This window comes from Oenanthe melanoleuca, chromosome 7 (assembly GCF_029582105.1).
Source record: "Oenanthe melanoleuca isolate GR-GAL-2019-014 chromosome 7, OMel1.0, whole genome shotgun sequence".
NCBI lineage: Eukaryota > Metazoa > Chordata > Aves > Passeriformes > Muscicapidae > Oenanthe > Oenanthe melanoleuca.
Genome location: NC_079341.1, coordinates 651927 through 672903, shown reverse-complemented (window position 1 = coordinate 672903; position 20977 = coordinate 651927). Strand labels below are relative to the sequence as shown.

Genomic DNA, 20977 nt, shown 5'->3' with positions numbered 1-20977 from the left:
AAGGCCACGCCCACGCCCCGTGTGGGCTCCGGCGGGACGGGGACAGCGGGGACAGGGATAACGGAGATGGGAAGAGCGGGGACAGGGGACACGGGAGGGACCGGGAACCAGCGGGATAAGGAGCAGGCAGGATAGGGAACGGCCCGGGTTAGGAAGCAGGCGGCATAAGGCACAGCCGGGTTAGGAAGCAGGGATAAGGCACAGACGGGATGCCGGCACTATGTCTGCCCGCAGGTCCCCGCAGGAGGGAGCCTGGGCTACGTCTGTTTCCAATACCTGCACATCCAGTTGTCCCAATTCCCTCTGCACCCTGCTTTGGGTGCTTGACCAATGTCTCCAAGCTTTTAGGCTTGGAACACGTGCAGTCACCCCAACCCTTATTTAAAAGCACTGTTAAATTACTGGGCCTGGGAAGGTCATAACCAAACGTTTCACACGTTTCCCATCACAGTGACATCAGCTCTGCTGACCTGGCACATTTGTGACACCATTAGCGGCTTCTGCTTTGCCCCCTGGCAAGAAGCAATCAAGTTGCATTTCAAGGATTTATCCCTAGAATTTGCAAACAGCTTGAAAAACCCAACCAAGCAATCCACAAAGGATGGGTCGGGATTTCCTTAACAGCTTTGCCTGCAGCCAGATCAGTTGGATGCTCCAAGCCCTGTCCATCCTGGGCTTTAGCCCTTCCAGGAATGGGCTACCACAGCTTTCCTGGCCAACCCGTGCCAGGGCCTCACCACAGCAGCTGGAGCTGGTTTTTGAGGAAGGGCAAAAGCTTTGGGCAGCATTAACTCAGAGAAAGGCAAAGTGAGAGGGAGCAGGCTGGCTTTTCCTGAAGGGGCACCAGCGAGGATATCAGGCTCTGGAATGGTGGCCCATGGACACGGTGTTTCCCACAACCCAACGTTCCCTGAGGATCGTGGCCCACCAATAAGTTTCTCAGGATTCAGTGTCATCTGTACATAGGATGGTGGTCTAGAGTCATGGTGTTTCCCAGGATTTGGTGGCCCTTGGGAATTTGGTGGCTCCTGAGAAGAACGGCTTGTGGACACGGTGTTTTCCAGGATTTAATGTCCTCTGAGGATTGTGGCCCAGGTGCATGGTGTTTCCTAGGATTTGGTCTCCTCTGCGGATGGTGTCCCATGGGCACAGCGTTCCCTAGGATTGGGTGTCCCCTTCTGAGGCTGGCCCTTGGGGCTCAGCGTTCCCAGTAGGGTGTCACCTGGGGACCGTGATCCACGGGCACAGCGTTTCCCAGGATTTAGCGTCCGCTGCGGAGGGCGCCCCACGGACGAGGCGGTTCCCAGGATTTGGTGTCCCGGGGGCGTGGCCAGTGTCCCCCGGGCTCGGTGGCCACCCAAGGGCGTGGCCGGGGCGTGGCCGGTGCCCCGCTGCCCCGCAGCCCCGCTCCGGGCGCGGTGCCGGTGCCGCCGCTGCGGTGCGCGCTGCCTCTGCCCGGGATGTACGCCGGCAGGAAGAGGAAGAAGCCGGTGCCCAGGAGGTGGGTGCAGCGACGGGGCTCCCCCCGGTCACCCCGGGCAGGGCGAGCGAAAGCCGGGCAGCGGGAGCCCAGCTGGTTCTGGGGAAGCGCTTGGAGCCGCTCTGGTGCGAGCGCTGGGGGAGCGAAAGGGAGCGGAATGCTTGGGTTGCTCGGTTTTAATCAGGGTTAATTGGAGCTAACGCTGTGTCGGCTCTGTCACGCTGGTGGGAGAACAGAAATCCCAAAGATGCTTGTCCTGCATCCCGGTGAGGAAGCTCGCCGGAGAGTTTGAGCTGAGCTGCTCAGCAGCGATTTGCGGGCTGTGTTTTGGTGCCCGCCTAAATCAAACATACGGCGATTAATAATTACCAAAACATCTCGATTCCTTAATCATTAATCACCACGCTGCTCAGTAGCTGCTGCATAACATCCCCCTCGGTGTGCCCCCGGTGTGTCCTGCCTCCTTCCTGCCTTCCCCAGTTTCCGAGTCCCACCAGCCTGTTTAACTTCAGCTTTTCCAGGTGTATAGGAACTAAAGTGGATATCTGTTTCTGGGAGGCTGTGGGCGAGGACGTGGTTTAGCTGAGTCCAAGTCCGGGATGAAGGAGGGAGCATCAACACTTTCAGCCTGTGGTGAGGTGATCCCGAGCCTTTCTTGGGTATTCGTTTGAGAGCCTTGTTTTGGAAACACGAAGGATAGTTGTTTTGCCACAAGCCTGTCTCCTGTTCATCCTGGAGCGGTGATTCCAGCCCTCTGGCATACCAGCCTGAGAGTTTGGGCTAGATTGGTGTGGCTCAGGGTGCAGGAGAAGGTGTCTCTTTGGAGCAGAGGGATCCTCGTTCCCCTGGGCCAACCTTGGGAATGGGAAGAGATTCTTTTTCTCTGATGGGTCAGATCTCAGGGCAGGATCCTGCTGGGAGAGGACAGGCAGAGCAGGGCTGGTGGCAGTGGGATGTGCAGCTAGCCAGAGGGGACGGGGAGGATGGGCCGAGCGGCTTCTCCTGCCTCTTCGCAGTTTGCTCACGGCTTTTTACTTTACTAAGAAAACACTATTAACAAGAATTAGGAGACAATAGATCAATTCAGGCAAATTCCACTGTCAGGAATAGTCTTCCTGATACTTGCCAGCTTGCAGAAGAGATACACTTCCTGTAGGGCTCCTGTTCAAAGAGCAGCTGGGGAAAAACAAACCCCAGCAGCAGCAGCACAGCCTTAGCCCCGCTAGGAGCTGAGCTTTCCCTTGGCACGGGGACCACCAGCTTCACCACGAAGCCCATGGCACAGTGTGCTTCCTAACCACTCAGCCAAAGGGAAGGGAATTGGAACAGGTTTTAAACATCTAGAGCAAGCTTCACTGTTTCCATGAGGCATTTTCCTCACTGGCATCCCCCCTGTCGAGGCTGGCCACATAGCACCCTGCGTGCTGCAGCTGGGACATGCAGGAACAGAGGTGTTGGGGTGTCCTCCTTGGGCTGTGGGGTGACTTGCTGCTGGCTGTGTCATCCTGTGTGCTCCAGCCAGAGGATTTTCAGTGTTTGGCCAGGCTGTCCCAGTGATTCTGTTATACCTCAGTGTTTTACCTACTGCAGTGCTTATCTACAATCTCATTTTCTCTTCCTTCTGTCTGTTTGGATGGTGAGTGGCCAGAAGACTTTAAAGGATATCTGAGGAATCTCAGACAAATTTTCTTCACCCCCCCCCACTTTTTTTTTTTTTTTTAAATCAAAGAAAAACTATTCTAATTTTTCTCCTTCCTGGTGTATGACTGTGATTTCAAGAGTTGTTTAAACTTAGTAAAAGCCCTGTTGCCAGTGTGTTTTACCCAGGTTGTGTGGACTAGTTTGGAGCTGGGTTGTGCCAGCCTCCCTGTGAGAGGGCATAGCCCTCCTGATGCTGCTCTTACAAGCCAGGCTTCAGCTGCAATTTTCCACTCAGCCTTAAAAGACCCCTCAGCCTCTGTCTGAGCTACAAATTCAACAGGCACCTCAGTGCATTTAATGCTCATTTCCTCCTGTGTCACACATGCGAGCAGTCCTGCCAGATGAGATTGGAGAGTGGTGGTAGAGGAGAGAGCTTCAATTGCTGCTAAACACTGGCAGATCCTGTTATCCAAAGCTCCCTCCTGAAGCGAGGATGCCTGCAGAGAGGGAGTTTGTGGTTAGACAAATCACATCAAACAAACGAGATGCCTGTTGGGGGATGCAGCCAAGTGAGATACAGAGCTGAAGGGGACTGAAGGGTTTGTCTTTGAGCTACGAAATTCAGACTGTCATTAAAAGAAAGGACACAGGGTGACATCCAGGAATTATTAGTAATTAACTGAGCTCTTACTGCTGTGCTGGTGTTTCGACTGGAGTGGGTGAAATAACTGCAGCTCACAGAAATGGGACCTTGTGTAGGCTTCAGGCTGCTTTCCTGGACACTGTTCCTTCTGCAGGTTGAGAGTTGCCCCCAGGGCCTGAGCTTGGCATCAAATGCTGGTTTAATTTGGAAATGCCCATCTGAAAGGGTCAGAAATCAGAATATTGGAAGAGAACAAAACTTTTTACATAATTTTTTTTTTTTTTTTTTTTTTTTTTTTTTAAGAGAGGCTCTTTTCAAAGTGCAGTGCCCTACACCACCCTATGAGATATCCCTTTGTTTAAGTCATAGAATCCCAGAATGGTTTGGGTTGGAAGGGACCTTAAGGCTCATCTCATTCTGCCCTATGGCTGCCCCATCCCTGGGAGTGTTCAGGGCTTGTAGCAACCTGGGATAGTGGAAGGTGTCCCTGCCCATGGCAGGGGGTGGAACAAGATGGGCTTTAAGGTCTCTTCCAACCCAAACCAGTCCATGATTCTATGATTTCTAAGAGGGACAGGGTGTGTATGTAAAAATCTTAACCATGTCACTCTTGTAGTTGCACCAAAGCCAGTGCTGGGTTTGAAAATGGACAATCCCAGTTTGATCAACCTCTCCTCTGCCTCTTCCAGCCCCAAACCACCCCCAGCCGAGGGTGTGAAGTCCAACCCCTCCAAGCGGCACCGGGACCGGCTGAACCAGGAGCTGAACACGCTGACGGGGCTGCTGCCCTTCCCTGAGGATGTGCGCTCCAGGCTGGATAAACTCTCCATCCTCCGCCTGACCGTGGGCTACCTGAAGGTGAAGAACTATCTGAGGGGTGAGTGTCCGTGCTGGGAGGGGGAAAAAGCCCCTGGAATCAATCCCTGCTGCACAGCTTGTGTCCCACCCCAAACTTTGGGATGGGAAGTTGTGTTTCCTAAAAGGAGCATGATGGTGACTTGTGGGACCAGGCCCTTGGATATGGATACTGGCAGGAAAATGTCACCATGGATAGAGGGAGCAGCTTAGGGGTCTGCCCAGTGGCTGAGACCTTCTGCAAAGTTCCTCCATCTCATTAGCAGCCATCCTTTATGTCCAAAACCCTTCCTGTGTCACACTCCCAGTACCCTGCGGAGAAGAAGAGAGAGGTGGGTAAAGCTGTGTGTCTTGTTGAGCAGCAACATTGCTCTCATCTAACTGGAATGGCAATTTAAAATTAAGTTAATAGTTCATAATATAATACATGTTGTATGTTCCCTTTTATTATATTTCATGGTCTGTATTTCCTTATTTATTCCATATTTGGTATTCTTACTTTTCTTCCATATCCTATTTCTTCCCTTCCTATTCTTCTTCAACCCTTTATTAATATTACTGCAATTACAGTATGTTTAATGAATTCTAACATTATATTTGGTGCAGAGCCTGGCTGGGGGGGTCACCACATTCTCACAAGTCACCAGGACGTGTTCCCTCTCCAGTGACTTGGGCCTGATGGAATGTGTGATGGACCCTAGGGAAGGCAGAGCATGTGGGGCAGGAAGGCAGCAGCAGCTTTTTATATTTAGAGGCTCCTATTGTGTCTTCTCCCCACCGCAGACTGGATAAACTTGGCTCCCTTGGCTTTTCCCTCATGTCCACTCCTCTAGGTTCTCCCAGGGCCCTCTCCATCTGGGCTGCTGGGCTCCAGGAGGAGACTCCTGTGCCAGACTCTCCAGATAGGACCTGTGCCTCTGAGCAGGAGCTGGTTCTCACTGGATGTGCTCAGTGCTGGATGTGCTCAGCGTGTGCTTCCCAGCCTGAGCTGATCTGGAAAAGCATTTGGCATTGCAGGGGTTCTGAAGCCCTGTTCTGCCAGGCCAATTATTCCCATCTGGCCACTTGCCTGTGATTTCCAGCTTCTTCCCCTTGCTCTGCCCTGAAGTTTATCTTGTTTGATTTCAGATCATCCCAGACTCATCAGTGTCGGCCTGAGTCTCAGGCGTGCCTGATGAAGACCCGTGCCAGCTGCAGGTCACTGCAGCCTGCTGCTGGTGTGTCCTGTTGGGCATTTTGGGGGCACATGCTAGCACCCCTTGTACTCTGCTTTCTGTCTCAGGTTTGCTGTCCTGTGCTTTGTGCAGGCTCATCTCCTGCAGCAGGAGAGCATGCCTTCAACTGGTGAGCATCCCTGTCCTCACCATCCACAGCCCAAGCCTTGCTTTGTCTCCAGGCAGGAGAGGTGGATGTTTTGATAGAGTGGTAATTGCCTTATCTCCAGGCAATTGAGAGACCAATTGCACAGTGGGCTCAGGGTGATGACCTGAGGCTCCTTTTTCCCTTGTGCTGCATTTCTCCAGCCCTAGAGTGGAGCTTCCCAGTGTTGTCTGCATCTTGTCTGGCTGCTAACACCAGAAGAAATCTGAGAAGAGGCTTCCAGCCTTTGCCACCTTCTGCAGTATTTCAGAGGTGTGGGTACTGTGTGCCTCTGCCTTGGGAACAGACCTGTTCAATGGGGTGTAGGAAGCCAGGCATCAGGGTCTGGGGCAGTGTTTGGGGTGGGACAGAGCAGGGGACAACCACAGTGGTTTGGGTGCTGGTATCAGTACCTGCTTCCACAGTGGATATGAAGAGAGGGACTTGTCATCTGCATGGGATCCTGGCCTCCATGGCAGGGTGGTGACTCACTGCACCATCCTTTGAATCTGCTTTGCTTTTAAGTGATCTTCTCTGTGTTTTGACGAGAAACCAGATTAATTAGTCAGGGTTTTTTGCTGGAAATGCCAAGCTTCGAGCCTAGACAGGGAAACTCTTGGAGCTCCCTCTGTGCCTCCATGGGCTGATTCAGGGTGTGCACATCTGCACGTCCCCTGTGCCCCAGGGCTGCAGGTTTTGCACAGCTCTCTGCTGCCTGGGATCTCAGTCTTCCATGTGCAAAATCAGGGGGCTCAGGGCTTGGTCTCCTCAAGCTTTGCCCATCAGGCTCAGCCTGTAAGCAGTACTGGGTAGAACTCTGGTGCTATCACAGCCTGCCTTAAAGGCACTTTAAAGGTTTTGTCACTCATAAATAGTGACTGAACTTCACTGCCAGACTTGTGCTGAGCTCTGTCTGCAAACCAATTTGCAGTGGTTGCTACTTGGACCTGTGTCTGACAGTCTTCCAGACAAATCTGGAGTGACTTTGCTGATCCCTGTCTCTTTGAGAGCAAGTGCCCAAGGAGAAAAGCTTGTGTCTATGTTGCTGACTGCCATGATGCTCTGGGCTCTCTGTGATGTGACGGGAACCCCAGTTGTTACAAAGAAGAAGACCTTATGAAAGCTTGGATGGCTCTGGAGGGGGCACTGTGGACTGTTTTCTAGTAGGCCCACTGGCCTCCACATATTTTAGTGCTGAGTGGCTTGGAAGATTTCCAGCTAGCTGGAGAGCTGTGCTAGGGTTTGTTTCCTATGGTTCCTGTAACAAAGGAATCAGATGTTAGGGTGGCAGATGTGACCCTGCCAAGGGTGAGCAAGAAAATGAGGCTTAAAATGTTCTCTGAGGTGCAGAGTGTGTGATTAGGGAACGTGCTGCCATGCCTTCTTCCTAGGCCATCAGGCAGGGAGGTCTGCAAGAGAGTGGATCACAAAGTCCCAGACTGGTTTGGGTTGGAAGGAGGTTCATCCAGTGCCACCCCCTGGCACGGGCAGGGACACCTTCCACTATCTCAGAGTGCTCCAAGCCTCAATGTCCAACCTGGCCTGGAACTCATCCAGGGATGGGGCACCCACAGCTACTCTGATAATCTGCGCCAGGACCTCCCCCTGCCACAGGGAAGAATTCTTTCCCAACATCCAGCCTAACCCCACCTCTTTTAGAACTCATGGAAAACCCTCTCGTGGTGTGAGACCACACTCTGGAGTCTGGCAAAGCTTGAGATATCTAACAGCTCCTAGCAAACAGTGAACCATGGGCTACCTCTCCATCCAGCTGACCTGGCTGGGGTAGGGGCTGGGCTTAGGAGGTCTCACCAGTTACCTCCCCAGTGCTCCTCTGCAGCTGGCAGCAGGTCTTCCTGGGTAATCTCACTGCCACCAGCACTAAATTAGCTTTTTTATTCCTCATTGTTTGTTGTTACCATGGGCCAGAGCTGCAGGAGTCTGGGCCTGAAGTAACTGAGACAATGAAAGGAGTCAAGCTCAAATCTGTCCCTGGGCAAGATCCTGCAGGACTGTGTGGGATGAAGGGTTGCAGCAGCAGATTGGAGAGGTGGTGTGGACTTGGGGATGCCAGCACTCCCCAGGGCATTTCTGTGCTCCTCGGAAAACGCCAAGTGACTTTTCCTAATAGTTTATAATCTGTGGGCTTGGCATTTGTCTGTTTCACTTGGATGGCACGAGCCTGCTCTGCTTGGCACCATGCCTCTGTTAAACAGCTGAGGCAAAGGTTGGTGCTAATTTGACAGGGCTTGGGATCGGATCCAAGAGGAAAATGGTTGTGCATGGCTTGGTGTTGCTGGAAGAGCTGGGAGCTCTGTGTTTTTGGATGCCAGGCACCTCTGGAGCCTGTTCAAAGAGAAGTGTTTGCTGTGCATGACGCTTGTCAACTCCCCCCAGTGTAACCCAGTCTGTGAGAGCAGATCTGGCTCTGGGGCTGTTACCAATAGCCTTTTATTTTCAGTGCCAAATCCAAATCTGTGCCAGAGGCAAGGGATGTGTTTTAGTTCCCATGGCTGCCTGGCCATGTTTTCCTTTGGGAATGTGATGGGCAAAAAAAGTGAAGAGATTAGGTGTCTTTGGTCTTTTTTCCTTCTTCCTCCTGCTGGAAGTTTTTCCCCTGTTGCAGGGCTTAGGAACCTCCTTGCAGAGGCAAGAAAGCCACCCATAGGGGGATGCTCTGGGGCTGTATGGGGCACATCCTGATTCACTGATGCCGGAAACTCTGCTGATCCTGTCTGGCATCTTCCCTGGCTGAGGGAAAACCCAGCAGTCTTTGAGGATCACAGCAGCAGCAGGAAACCTGCAGTGCTCTGGCTGATGTTGGGGTTCAGGACAGAGCTGGATTTCCCCCTCCTGTCTTAAAAATTATACACAGCCTCTGTCCCAAAACTTTGAAAATGTAAGTGATCACCACACTGCTCCAATAGATGACTGGATCTTACCTGGTAGCTGCAGATGGCTTTTGCTGTGGTCTTTTTCATAGAATTATGGAATCATTAAGCTTGGAAGAGACCCCTACATCATCAAGTCCAACCATTAACCCAGCAATGCCATGCCCACTACTAACCCATGTCCCTAAGCACATCCACATGTTAATTCCCACTAATTGTCCATGATGTACTGCAGGAGTTTGGAAAAACTGGGCACAAACAGCAAAAGTGCATTGTCCTTTTACCCATTTACTTCTGTGGTTGTGGGTATATTGTAGCTTAACATTAGGCCTGTTTCCTTTAATCCCATTAATTCGTGGTCTCAGCTTCTTTGTGTGGGAGTCTCAAGGGCTCCATTAGAAGGAGTGTGTTAAATGGGATGAATTAGCCAGCTTTTAATATGGCTCATCACCTGCTTTGTCCCACGTGGCAGCCAGTGGGGGTCTCTGCCTCCTTCCAGCAACTGTTTCCAGTCCATCTTAAGCCACTGGAGTCATGGCTTCAGCAGCCATCCTTGGCTCTGGGTGGGATTCCAGAGGGTGCTGTCTCCTCATCTTGTCTCAAGCAAGGGGGATGTTTCAGGAGTGATCCCTCCCTCCCACGAGGTGTCTGTGTTGTAAATGGGCTGGGATATGATTAAAATGTTGGGTTTTCCTTTCCAAGTCAAAAAGTGACTGGGAATGGCCTCTGTACCCCTGGTGGTTGCATGGGCCTGGAGTCCTCTGTTGGAAGTGCTTGGGTTTCTCTGGGTATTGCTCCCAATTCTGATGGTTCTTGGCAGTTTGAGTAAAGATGAGTTCAGAGACCTGTTTGGAGGGGGGGAGCCACAGGAACACCACAGGATGGAGAGGACTGGGCTGGATGTGAGCACCAGCCACTCCACACCACGAGTACTTTGGTGGCAGACAGCATCTCTGAGCTTCCTCCCCTCTCCACGCTCCAGACCTTCTCCCCAGGTCAGGTGTGTCCCATGGGAGACAGATTCTGGAGGATTTTTGAGCTCAGCTGCGCAGAAATGGACTACTCTGTGTTTGAGAGAAAGGGAAATGAACACCTTTGGTGGGAGATTAAAAGCCCCTTGCTAAGATCAGTGGGAGAGATGAAGAAATTTTGCTGGAAAACACAAAATGGGTACTTCCTGCTGGACTCTGAAAGCCACAGCAGCTCTCCCTGCAGATGCTGCTGGTGGACACTGGAAGAGAGCTGGAGACCGGATGCTCTCAGGATGCACATGCTCTCAAAAAGTTCTGTGCCCTTTTGGAGCTGTATTTTGGAAGAACTTGTTTCTTTCTGAAATCCTCTGCCAGCCTGCCTCATTTGAATGCTTTAGAGACCAGTCAGCCCTTCAAAAGAAATCAAATTTTAAATGAGAATCGATGTTTCATTTTGAAAATATTGTGCTCCATGAAGTGCAAATTGAAGCCATGTGGTCCAGATGGGATGCTTTTCCTTGGGGATCACACGGCAGTCACATGAGGAAGCTTTTTGCTTGGTGTCTCCCTGCTGAATCTCATCTTTTCCAACCTTTCCTAGAGGCCTCACTTCCCCTGAGCAGGCTGGTCTGACAGCAGAGGATGGAAAAGAGCAGAAGCTGTGGCTGGTGGAGAAGGTGGAGATGTTGCCTGAGTATCTCCAAGGAGTTTGGGGGAGGAAGAAGTATCCCAGCTCTTCCAGCGATGGAGGTGGAGGCTGGCTCTGCACCCTCTGGAGCACTGCTATTTGTGTCACCTTATGCAAGACCTGCATATTACCCTAACCCTGCTGCATCCATGCCCTAGCTGCTGACAGCCTTTGTGGGTGGGTGCTTGTTGGCACACGGGCTCCAGGTGTAAATACATCCCAGGGATGCTTTGACTCCAAATTTGTTTTGAATTCAAACATGCCAGTCCATCAGGGGAAATGCTTTTGCATATTGATGGTTTGCTGCAGAGCAAAATGTCCCAGATCAGCAGTTGCACGTGAAACTTCTTTAGATTCCAAATTGCTTTGGCTTTGAACTTGGTGTTACCAGGGAAGAAACCAAACAAACTTTGAAAACATTTCAGTGGAGAAGTGAGAGCTGCTGCCATGGAGAAAATTAAATGTGTGGTCAGATGTGGGATAGTTTGAAGTTCTTCCTCATTTCCAACATTCAGAGGATCTTTTCACTTTGGATCCAACACTACCTGACACCCAGAGCTGAGAGGGGGCTGGCAGTGCTCTCTGCTGGGATGTGAATTACACAGGCTATGTGAGCTCTGTCGGACCTCAGGGAACTGCAGGAGCTGGAGATGGTGGCAGAGGTGGGGTGGTTCCTACATGGGAGCTGCTTTGAGCTTTTCTGGTTTTTTTTTGGTTTTGTTTTGGGTTTTTTTGGGGTTTTGTTTTTTGTTTTTTTTTTGGTGAGCTGGTACAAAAGTATGCCTTAAACCATCCTTTTGCTGGCAGCTAAGCTTGGATTGAGTTTTGTCAGTGATAATCAGCAGCTAAAGGATCATGCTAGGAATGTCCCTGGGAGCCTCTGTCCTCATTCCTGTCCCTGAACAACCGGCTCTGTGGGAGTCCCGCAAAGCTCGAGGTCCCATGAGCAGGGCAGCAGGAGGTTTCATGCTCGCTGCACCCAGGGGTGTTGCTTTGAAGGCAACCAGTCCTGAAGCATGAGGCAGTTCCTCAATCAGCCTGGGGAAGGTCATGGCAGCAAGTCTTGGGGGCCGAAAGCTCTCAGGTGTCACCGGGAGTGCCACAGCCACCAGCTCTTGATCTACTTCCAAGCAGCCAAAGGTGGAATGGAGAGCACAAGTATGGGTGCTTTGATGGCATCTCAGGTGCTTTGGGAAGGTTCACCTGTGTCTTTCTCCAACCCTGAAGGGCAGCAGAGCAGACAGAGCACCCAGTGGAATGAATGGCTGGAAGCCAACTCCAGCTCTGCCAGGCTCTAACCAGAAGCCTCCTGGCTGTGTTGGGTGGTGTTCCCCAGCCTGGGCAGCCCAGAAGCACTCAACCCCCCTCTGTCCTTTGCATCTCTGCCTCACATCCTGGCAGGAGTGAGGTTTCCCAGAAATGGGATCAAGCAGGAGAAAAGAATCTCGTGGAGGAAGCCCTGGGTAAGCTGGGCATGGCTCTGTAAGCGGGCTCTGTGCCAGTTCCCACTGATGGTCTCACCTTCCTCCATGCTGGGTCCATGGGCATCCAGTAGCTGCATGAGCAGCCCTGGGGTAGGGAGGAGGAGCAGCATGCTCCTGGCTTGCCCCTTCCACACTGATGTCTTGCCTTCTCACTTGCAGCTGCAGCTCCAAAGGTTGGCAACTGCGTGGATCAGCTCAGAGCCCCAGGAGGGGACAGATGGACGGAGCCACAGGGTGACAGGGAGCTGTTTCCTGAGGGGGAGCTGCTGCTCCAGGTATGGCCCTTGGTCATTTGAGGTCTCCCCAAGCAGCTCTGGAGCTTGTGGTCCCATTTGTGGAGCAAGAGGAGACCCTGCCTTGCCCAGAGCTGCTTTGCTGTGATTCCTGCAGGCACTGAGTTCCTGGGGACAGAGACCAGTGACACTGCCTGGCTGGGACATGTCCAGATCCCCATTCCCACCATTCCCTCTCATCCTACTCCAATTTGCTGCCCCTTTGATTATGTTACAGCTCATGGACACAGGCTCCATCCCAACCAAGAGGTTCAGAGATATCAAATGGTGGTGTAGGGATTGGTCCCTGAGTAGTTCTCAGGGTGCTGGGTTGGTTCCTTATCCTTAGCAGGCCAAGAGGAGAATGCTGAGAGCTGTGGGACAAAACATCCCCTAGGAACTCATTGCTCTCCTGGGGCATTGCATGGGCTCCATAGGGATGAGTTCACAGCCTGCCTGGTGTGGGAAAAGCCCAGCTTCACTTTGTAGGTTGTGGGGAAGAAAAGAAGAGCAGTTGGATGTTGGAAAACAGTGGTGCACAAAAAAAGTGGGAAATGAGAGCTTTGCTTTGTAGAAAATCCACTTTTCTTGTTTCTTATGAAACAGCTGACAGTGAAGCTCAGAGCAGGAGGAGCTGGTGAATCAGCCTCCCACAATGCTGTTGGTTTGGGCTACCATTATAAATGTGAGCTGGAAGGGACTGGCATGGAAAGACTGACTGCTGAACAAGCATCTGAGCACGTCAGCTGAGGAACATGCTGCTCCCTGGGGCTCCAGGGCGAGTCTGTGCAAGAGCTTCAATCGTTCCGTGTTCTTGGCATCTCCTGTGCTTGGGTTTTCCCAGAATCCTGGAATGGTTTGGGTGGGAAGGGACCTTAGAGTTCATCTTGTGATGAGCTGCCATGGGCAGGGAAACCTTCCCTATCCCAGAGTGCTCCAAGCCCCATATCCAAGCTGGCCTGGGACACTTCCAGGGATCCAGGGGCAGCCACAGCTTCTCTGGGCACCCTGTGCCTGCCCACCCTCACAGGGAACAATTCCTTCCCAATATCCCATCCATCCCTGCCCTCTGGCAGCATGAAGCTCCCTTGTCCTGTCCTTCCATGCTCTCTCCAGCTCTCTTGTAGGATTTCTGGGCCTTCAGTCCTCCCACCTCTCCAAATACCAGCAGATGGATGCTTGGCTCTGCTTGAGCCTGACTTTGGTCACTTCAGCCCTGCTCCTGCAGAGCTCTCCAGGCAGCAGGCAGTGTGAGCAGACCCCCAGCAAGAACCTCCATGTGGGATTTTGGCAAGGCAGTGACTCCTGGGAGCTCAGTGTGACTTTTGGCAGCGAGTCCCGGACCACACAAGGTCCCCCACTGTCCCAGCTGTGTGCGAGTGTGCCAGTCAGGGAAGAGCAGCTGGATACCAGGAGGGAGCCCGTGACAGCCCCAGCATGGAGCTGCTCCTGAGCACTCCTCAGGGCTTTGGACTCAGACCATATGATGGCAATTTGTTGAGCCCCAGAGCATTGGCAGGCTGAGATTATTGAAGGCATCTGGAGAGCTTATGAGGTGTTACTGTGGCAGAAATCTCCCCACTGAGCTGTCTGGTGGCTTTTTTTCTTCCCCACAAAGATAATTTTAAGCATATACTGTGATTTGCAGAAATCTCTGACTTGAGGTCCCTCAGGGGCCTGCAGCACACGAAGGAAGGGATTGGTCCCTCAGCAAGCTGGATTTGTATTCCAGGCTTCCATTTAAGGTGTTCTTTTCCTAATTTCTCTTCTATTCACTAATAAATTAAACATATCACAGTCAAGAGCAGGGGCATGAGTTACTGTCTAGTGCTGTAACTAGTGGGGAAAATCAGCCTGAAATGGTCACCAGAATCACAGAATATCCAGAGCTGGAAGGGACTTACAAGGATCATTGTGTCCCAAAGCAGAGGCCCAGGAGAGTGTAGCTGTTCCCAGCTGGAAAGGAGGAAACCAACTCCAGATCCTCCAAGAGACCTCTCCTTAGCTGGTCCCTCCTGTTGCAGGAGCTGCCCTGCAGTGTGAGGGGCTTTCATGGGACGTTTGGATCCAGATTAGATCATTGCTCATGCTAGGAACAAAAAACTCCACAGAATTGAGTCTTGCATGGTTACCAGGTGCTGTCCTTTGTGGGGCTCCTAGTTGAGGAAGAAGGTCCTTTCCTGTCCATGGATGCTAAAGAAACAGCTAGGGGATTTCATTGTTCAGTAGCTGGATTGATGCTGGGGAGAGTAACTTTGGACTGAACTTTTGCTTTCAGGCACTCAATGGATTTGTCATCGCTGTGACTGGAGATGGCTACATCTTCTACATCTCCCCTACTGTGCAGGACTACCTGGGCTTCCACCAGGTGAGCACTGTGTTTTCCTGGTTGGAAACAGATGGATGCAGTCCTGGTCTGGGAAGGAGGTGAAGATGGGGTGCAAAGCTTCCCAAAGGGCAGCAGCTCCTGTGGTAGGGGAAGGAACTGGAGTTTACCTGTTCCTTACACTCAATTCCTGCACTTTTAGTGCCCAGGAAGGGAAACCTTCTGCTGTGTCCTCCTCCCGACACCTCTGCCAGGCTGTCCAGGAGCAGACACTGTTCTCTTATGTCATTCCAGTCGGATCTCATCTACCAGAGCGTGTATGAGCTGATCCATGCGGACGACAGGGCTGCCTTCCGCTGCCAGCTGCACAGGAGCCCCCTGCACACTGCTGACAGTGAGTGCCAGGGTGATCCCTGCAGGGTTCACTTGAGCAGCTCTGAGCCATGAGCTCAGGGTGTGCAGCAGGGCTTGGAAAGCTTCCTTTTCCCTTTGCTTTTCCAGCCTTTCCCCCTGAGCAGCCGCTGCTGGCGGGACACGGTGCCACATCCAGCCCCCAGCACCTCCGTGCTGAGAAGCAATCCTTCATGGAGAGGAGCTTCACCTGCCGCTTCCGCTGCCTGCTGGATAACTCTTCGGGATTCCTGGTAATGCTGGGACACCCCTCTGCTCCCCCTATGCCCACAGGGTGTTCCCCCAGAGCCACTTGTGTCCCACAGGGATGAGAGCACAGCCAGTTCCCACCACCCTGTTCCTTCACACCCATGTTTTCTAATCCCTGTAAGGCCTTGAATTTCCATGGGCGCCTGAAGTTCCTTCTTGGGCAGCAAAAGTCAACAGCAGACAAGTCCCCAGTTGCTCTTTTTGCCATTGCCACACTCCTCCAGCCTCTCTCCATCCTGGAACTCAGGACCAAAACGCTGATCTTCCAGACAAAGCACAAGCTGGACTTCACTCCCATGGCCTGTGATTCCCGGTAAGGCATCTCTCACTTTCCCCATGGCAAAATCCCTGGTGCTGGACAGAAAACTAGACCAGGTGGGGACAGAGAACACCTGACCCAGCTCCCGTGGCCTGATACTTTTGTCCCTCTGCTGCAGGCCCAGAATACCACGGGGAGCAGGTTGATAGGGGACCAGCATTTCTTGTCTGCTGTGGTTTGAGGAACAGGGGATGCAGCTCAGCCCAGGGTGAAGAGTTGCACCACTCAAAGTGGGGGTCCAGCCAGTGGGGTGCAACTGTGGGGGCTGCATCCCTGGTGTCACTGTGCTCGTATGCTGTTTCCAGGGGGAAGGTTGTCCTGGGATACACGGAGGTGGAGCTGTGCAGGAGGGGGTCCGGATACCAGTTTGTGCACGCAGCCGACATGATGCACTGCGCAGAGCACCATGTGAGAAGTGAGTGCTGAAGGGCTGCTGGGGAGGCGTTTGTGGGGTCCCTCCAGGCTCTGGCATGGCTGTAGTATCACTCCTTGGTGCTGTCTATCTCGGGGCTAGAGTAGCTGTAATAAAGGCTCTTCCTCCTTGATGAGCTCGAGGAGCTGGCAGAGAGACAGCATTGTGCATCTCCTGCCCCCGTAGCACGGCCACGAGGTGATGCTCAACCTCATGGCATCTTGCACGTGTCATTTGTCTGCCTGCGTGGAGGAGCTGTGTCAGTGGTGCTTCTCTTGTGTCCCTGTGCCAGTGATGAAGACGGGGGAGAGCGGGCTGACGGTGTTCCGGCTGCTGACCAAGAGGGGCGGCTGGGTGTGGGTGCAGGCCAACGCACGGCTGGTGTACAAAGGGGACAAGCCCGACTGCATCATCGCCCGCCAGCGAGCCCTGTCGTGAGTATTGCTGGTCCCCTTCAGCTGCTCTGGGCCTGGGGGGCTGCCCGAGCCACACAGAGGCCATGAGGGTGCAGGAAAGGGTAGGAAGGGTTGGCACTTTGCAGCATCTCCTGTAGTGTGAGTGGAACAGCTCTGGGAAGGTGGTTGTGGACATGCTCCTGCCTGGGAGCAGCAGCCCTTCCCTGAGCCATGCAGACCTCCCTGTGGGCTCCCCAGAGCCCTCTTGTAGCCAGCCCGGTCCGACCCGCTTTCGCTCAAGAAGAGCCAGGGTAGGGCTGTGAGTTCCCCCCTTGCTGTCAGAAGGGTGGTTTTACCTGGCCTGGAGGAGCTGCTCATGCTGTTTCCATCCCTTTTTCCCTCCACACTGAAGGAATGAAGAAGGAGAGGAACATCTCCGGAAGAGAAACCTGCAGCTGCCTTTCAGCTTTGCCACAGGGGAAGCAGTCTTGTATGGGAATTATGCTCCTGGGTTCTTAGACTCATTTCAAGCCAAGGAGGAGTTGCAGGTGCAAGCAAATTCCAACCCAGAGCTGCACTTGGTAGACCCCAACTCTCTGCTTGGGGCTGTGATGAGGCAGGATGCATCCATTTACAATTGCCACGCTGATAATGTGCCTCAGTTCTCCCTGCCAGGTTTCCCCACTGAGCCTGATGGGCTGAGTCGGTATGAGGACGCCAGCAGTGCCAAGGTGGACAGTGACCCCCTCTTGGTGGTCATCCAGAGGCTCTTTGAGAAGAGGGAGGTGGCTGGAAACGTCTGCTCGAGCCTTGGCATGGACAGCACAGAGCTGCAGCAGTGGGAGGAGGCTCTGCTCAGCCTGGAGGCAGAGCAGGAGCCGCCTGCTCAGGGGTTCGGCCAGAGGCTGGCCACCAAGGTGACAGCCTGTGTGGAGCAGATGATGTGGAGCAGCACCCTCAGGGAGGGTGCTGGGAAGAGCCTGGATTTCCCACCCTGCCATGAAGAAAACAGTGTTGTGGCTCACTTCCAGCACTGCCGGGCAGCTGGCTCAGCGTCCCCAGCCCAGCCCCGGGCAGTGGGCACACAGGGAGGCCAGGGGGCTGTGGGCTCTGTAGCCTCCATTGCCTCTGAGGGCAGCTCCGCCCAGCCAGAGCAGCAGGTCCCGTTTAACCCAGCCAGGCTGGTGGCAGGGACTGGGCTGGGTATCCCCATCTCTAGCAGCACATCCTCTGCAGCACTTCAGCTGGCAAACCAAGCAATTCAAGCAGGAGCTGCGAGCTCTGCTCCTGTAGATAACACTGCTCCTACTGCTCAGAGCCAGCCTGGGTGCCAGCTGGTGGGCTCAAACACATTGGTGACTCTGTGGCACAATGTCCCCCTCCAGGCAAACCCAGCCAGTTGCCCGTCAGATGCTTGGCTGGCCATAGCTCCAAAACGGCTGGAAGCTGCAGGAGCACACATGGAGTCCCAAACTCCATCAGCTGGCAGCCCTGAGAGCCCCCCAGGGACCGAGCTGTGGTTGCCACCCCCCTCCCAATCTATTCCTTGCCCTACGCAGGGCTTGCATGACTCCCTGTTCTCTGGGGATGGGAAGCTTTGTGATGTGGAGGCTGCTTTCCCTGCACCCTTAGGAGCCAGCACACTGCCAGGGCATGGCGACTTCCCCAGACAGCCCCTGGCAGCCCATGTAGAGCCCAGCTTTTCCTGGGAAGAGGAGCAGGCAGTGCTCCGAGAGGACAAGTGGTTCTCACAGCTGTGGCTCCCGCAGCCTGGGGCAGCTCCTCAGAGGAGCCACAGAGCAGGACCAGCGCACTCCAGCCTCAGCACAGATCCCAGCGCACTCCAGATGGACTGTTTTGTGCTGCCCGAGTGCCAGTATGGAAACAGCCTCTTTAGGCATGAGAGCAGCTTCCTGAGGGATGCTGCTGAAGTACCCCTTCCCCAGCAGCCAGGCGCTTTACCTTGCCCTGCTGAGAGCCACCCTGGGGTACCCTACTCCTCCCCAGGCTCGGTTTCAAGGTGCTCAGCAGCTCTCCCTGTGAAGGTGTGTGCAGGAGCACCCCCAAGCTCCAGGCAGGGCCCTGGCTGCCCATCAGTTCCCTTCTCAGCTGGGCAGCCCCTCTGTGCCTGTGAGGTCCAGCTCAAAGTGAGGTGTGAGGGCTGCAGGACCTGAGGGGTGCCCGGCTCCTGTGGAGAGAGCAAGGGGTCTGCCAGGGTGGTGTGGGCAGCTTGGTTTGTAGCTTGCTGTGAACCAGGAGCCCTGTCTTGGAAAGCCACCAGCAGCTGTGAGCCCTTCTCATACCTGCCAGTGGTGCCCCATGCTCCCTGATCTCTCAGGATTTTGTCTTCCAATGCTGTCAGGCAGTCTAAGATGAAGTGGTTTGGACTTCTTGTTCCATGAGACGTCTTTCAGGGAGGTGCAGCTGTGCCACTGGGGAGACTTGCAGGCTGCTGGGGTCCATGTGCTTGGGGCAGCCTCTTGCAGATAAGAGCTGCTGCCTCACAGGCAGATAGCACTGAACTGTTTCTCAACAGAACAGCGTGGTCTCCTGATCTCCAAGGGTGTTGGGCCACCCTTGTCATGTTGCTCTTTGGTCCCCTCCGTCATCTCTGCCTGCCTGAGCCTCTTTTCCCCTTGGGCTCTTCATCTCCTCCAGAGACCACCCAAATCCTTTAGAAAAAATGTTACCAAGCACTTGAAGTAGCTCAGCAGCATTGAAGGGTCTCGGTGGGAGGTGGTGGTGGGAGGTACTTCGGAGATTTGGGCTCTTCCTAGCACCCTTCCAGCGGAGTTTATGAGAGGTGGGTAACAAGCCATTGTGACCTTTCTGGGATGCAGGGTGGGGAAGGTCCAGCCAAAACTCCCCTTTGGTTTGTCACTGGCGCATCCTTGCCTTCATCTCCTCTGCTCCACAGTGCCATGGGACAGGAACATTGGGGGTTCCCCTGTTGTTTTGTCAAAACAGTGAGAAGGAAAGGCAGGGAGTGATGCAGTGACCACTGGCTGTCTCTCCAAACCCACTTGGTGGCCCTCAAACCACTGTCCTGCAGCCCAGCACAACCACTTTGGTGAATTCTCTTCCTCTTCTATATCTGTAACCTAAGATGTGAACGAATTGTTTTTTCCCCATGGAGCAATGTCTTGCAGATCTATCAAGGAAACCCACAAAAAAGCAATGACTGGGGAGGGTGGGCATGATTTGAGACTACACTGGCTTGCAACGTTGGGTCAGAGAGATCAGAGTGCTTGGGGCCATTCACACCTTCCCCTCATGCACCCATCACCCTGAGCATCACATCTGCCTTGCTCACCAGCGTTAAACATTTACAGAGCAAATTAAATCAGGTAATTAGCGCAGGGCCAGCAGCAAGCCCAGCGTCCAGTGTGGAGCAGCCTCATCTCTGTGGCTCTCTTCCTTCATGGCCAGCGCTGCCTCGGCTGATGGGGCCTGGGAAAGGTCAAGCTCCTGTCTGCAGGCTCGGAGCAGAGCGATGCTGAAACCTGCTGGACCACTCCAAGGTGGATTCGAGGAGCACCTTCGAGGACCAGGCAAGGAGTTGACTGGCAGTGATCTGGGTCCAAAAAGCAGCAGGATGGACTCTGCTCACCAGGCTCTTGTTCTGGGCACCCGTGAGAAGGTGCTGGGGCATGCTAGGGGCTCCTAGTGCTGCAAGACGTGGGTCTTGGACTGGGGGCATTGCTGCCTGGGGCCATGGCAGACCACCCTGTGCTCTGTCACTGGGGTCTCATCTCTCTCTGTCTATAAAGTCTGTTCTGGTGGCAGCGTCTCATTTTCCACTCCATGATTCCTTTGTGCTGCTGATGGCAGCTGGAAGGTGCTGAGGAGAAAAAGAGCTGTCCAGAGCCTCACCCCTGTGTTTGGCGATGTATTAAAAGCGATTTGTTTTGTACAGTGCTGATGTTTTTATTGACCCAAAACCACATCTCTCCATCTCCTCCTTGAGTGAGCAAATGCTGGGAAAAGCCTGGCCTGGTGCTAGGTGCACGACACACTCGTCACTGTCCCCAGCTATTGTGGGCACGCACGGCAAAGAGATGTGACAGTGTCCCCCTTTTGCACCTCCAAACTGCACAGTGGGGTTGTGGGACTCGCAGGGTTACACCCGACATTAACACACGTGGTTGTTAGTGCCCAACTATTAAAAATTACCAGATGCCTCTGCCCGCAATAAGGCGTAAACGATACTGTGTGCCAATGCCAATAGTATGGATTCTTATTTAACAGTAAACGTGAGAGGGAAAAGATAGGAGGGTGCAGAGAAAGTGACAGATATACAGACTGCAGAAAAAATACCACTACTTTGTAGATTTCAGTGACCTACCGGTGGGTCAGGTCACTCGAGTTCTCTCGGTGTCTTGCCGAGTCGTGACTGCTGACTACGCCCAGTGAGTGGGAAAGCATCCAACAAACACCGCGTGCATAGAGTTAATATTCTGCTGAAGCTACGTGGGAACATCCCCTGGGCAGGGAGCTTTACACTGGAGAATATGGTGGGACACCTGGGGACCCTTGACAGCTTCTGAGATGTTGCAGCTGGCTCCAAGTGAGCGTATTGAA

At 53.4% G+C, this 20977-nt stretch overlaps 1 protein-coding gene across 1 annotated transcript; it reads left to right on the top strand.

Moving 5' to 3' along the window:
* Positions 1 to 1408: 1408 nt before the first annotated feature.
* On the top strand, positions 1409 to 20282 carry LOC130255510 (uncharacterized). The gene is made up of 10 exons (XM_056496315.1): positions 1409 to 1501; positions 4454 to 4641; positions 12172 to 12287; positions 14563 to 14652; positions 14905 to 15004; positions 15112 to 15254; positions 15393 to 15583; positions 15895 to 16004; positions 16294 to 16435; positions 16809 to 20282. Exons 1-10 carry the CDS (start codon positions 1461 to 1463, stop codon positions 18568 to 18570), a joined length of 2883 nt encoding a protein of 960 aa, XP_056352290.1. The 5' UTR covers positions 1409 to 1460; the 3' UTR covers positions 18571 to 20282.
* Positions 20283 to 20977: the final 695 nt, after the last annotated feature.

What these genes read in the sequence shown, in the direction of transcription:
- LOC130255510 (XM_056496315.1), top strand. Translation starts at nt 1,461, where the DNA reads ATGTACGCCGGCAGGAAGAGGAAGAAGCCGGTGCCCAGGAG. An exon ending in GGTGAAGAACTATCTGAGGG is followed by an intron (nt 4,642 to 12,171) that starts GTGAGTGTCCGT and finishes TCTCACTTGCAG; the next exon opens with CTGCAGCTCCAAAGGTTGGC. An exon ending in ATAACTCTTCGGGATTCCTG is followed by an intron (nt 15,255 to 15,392) that starts GTAATGCTGGGA and finishes AATCCCTGTAAG; the next exon opens with GCCTTGAATTTCCATGGGCG.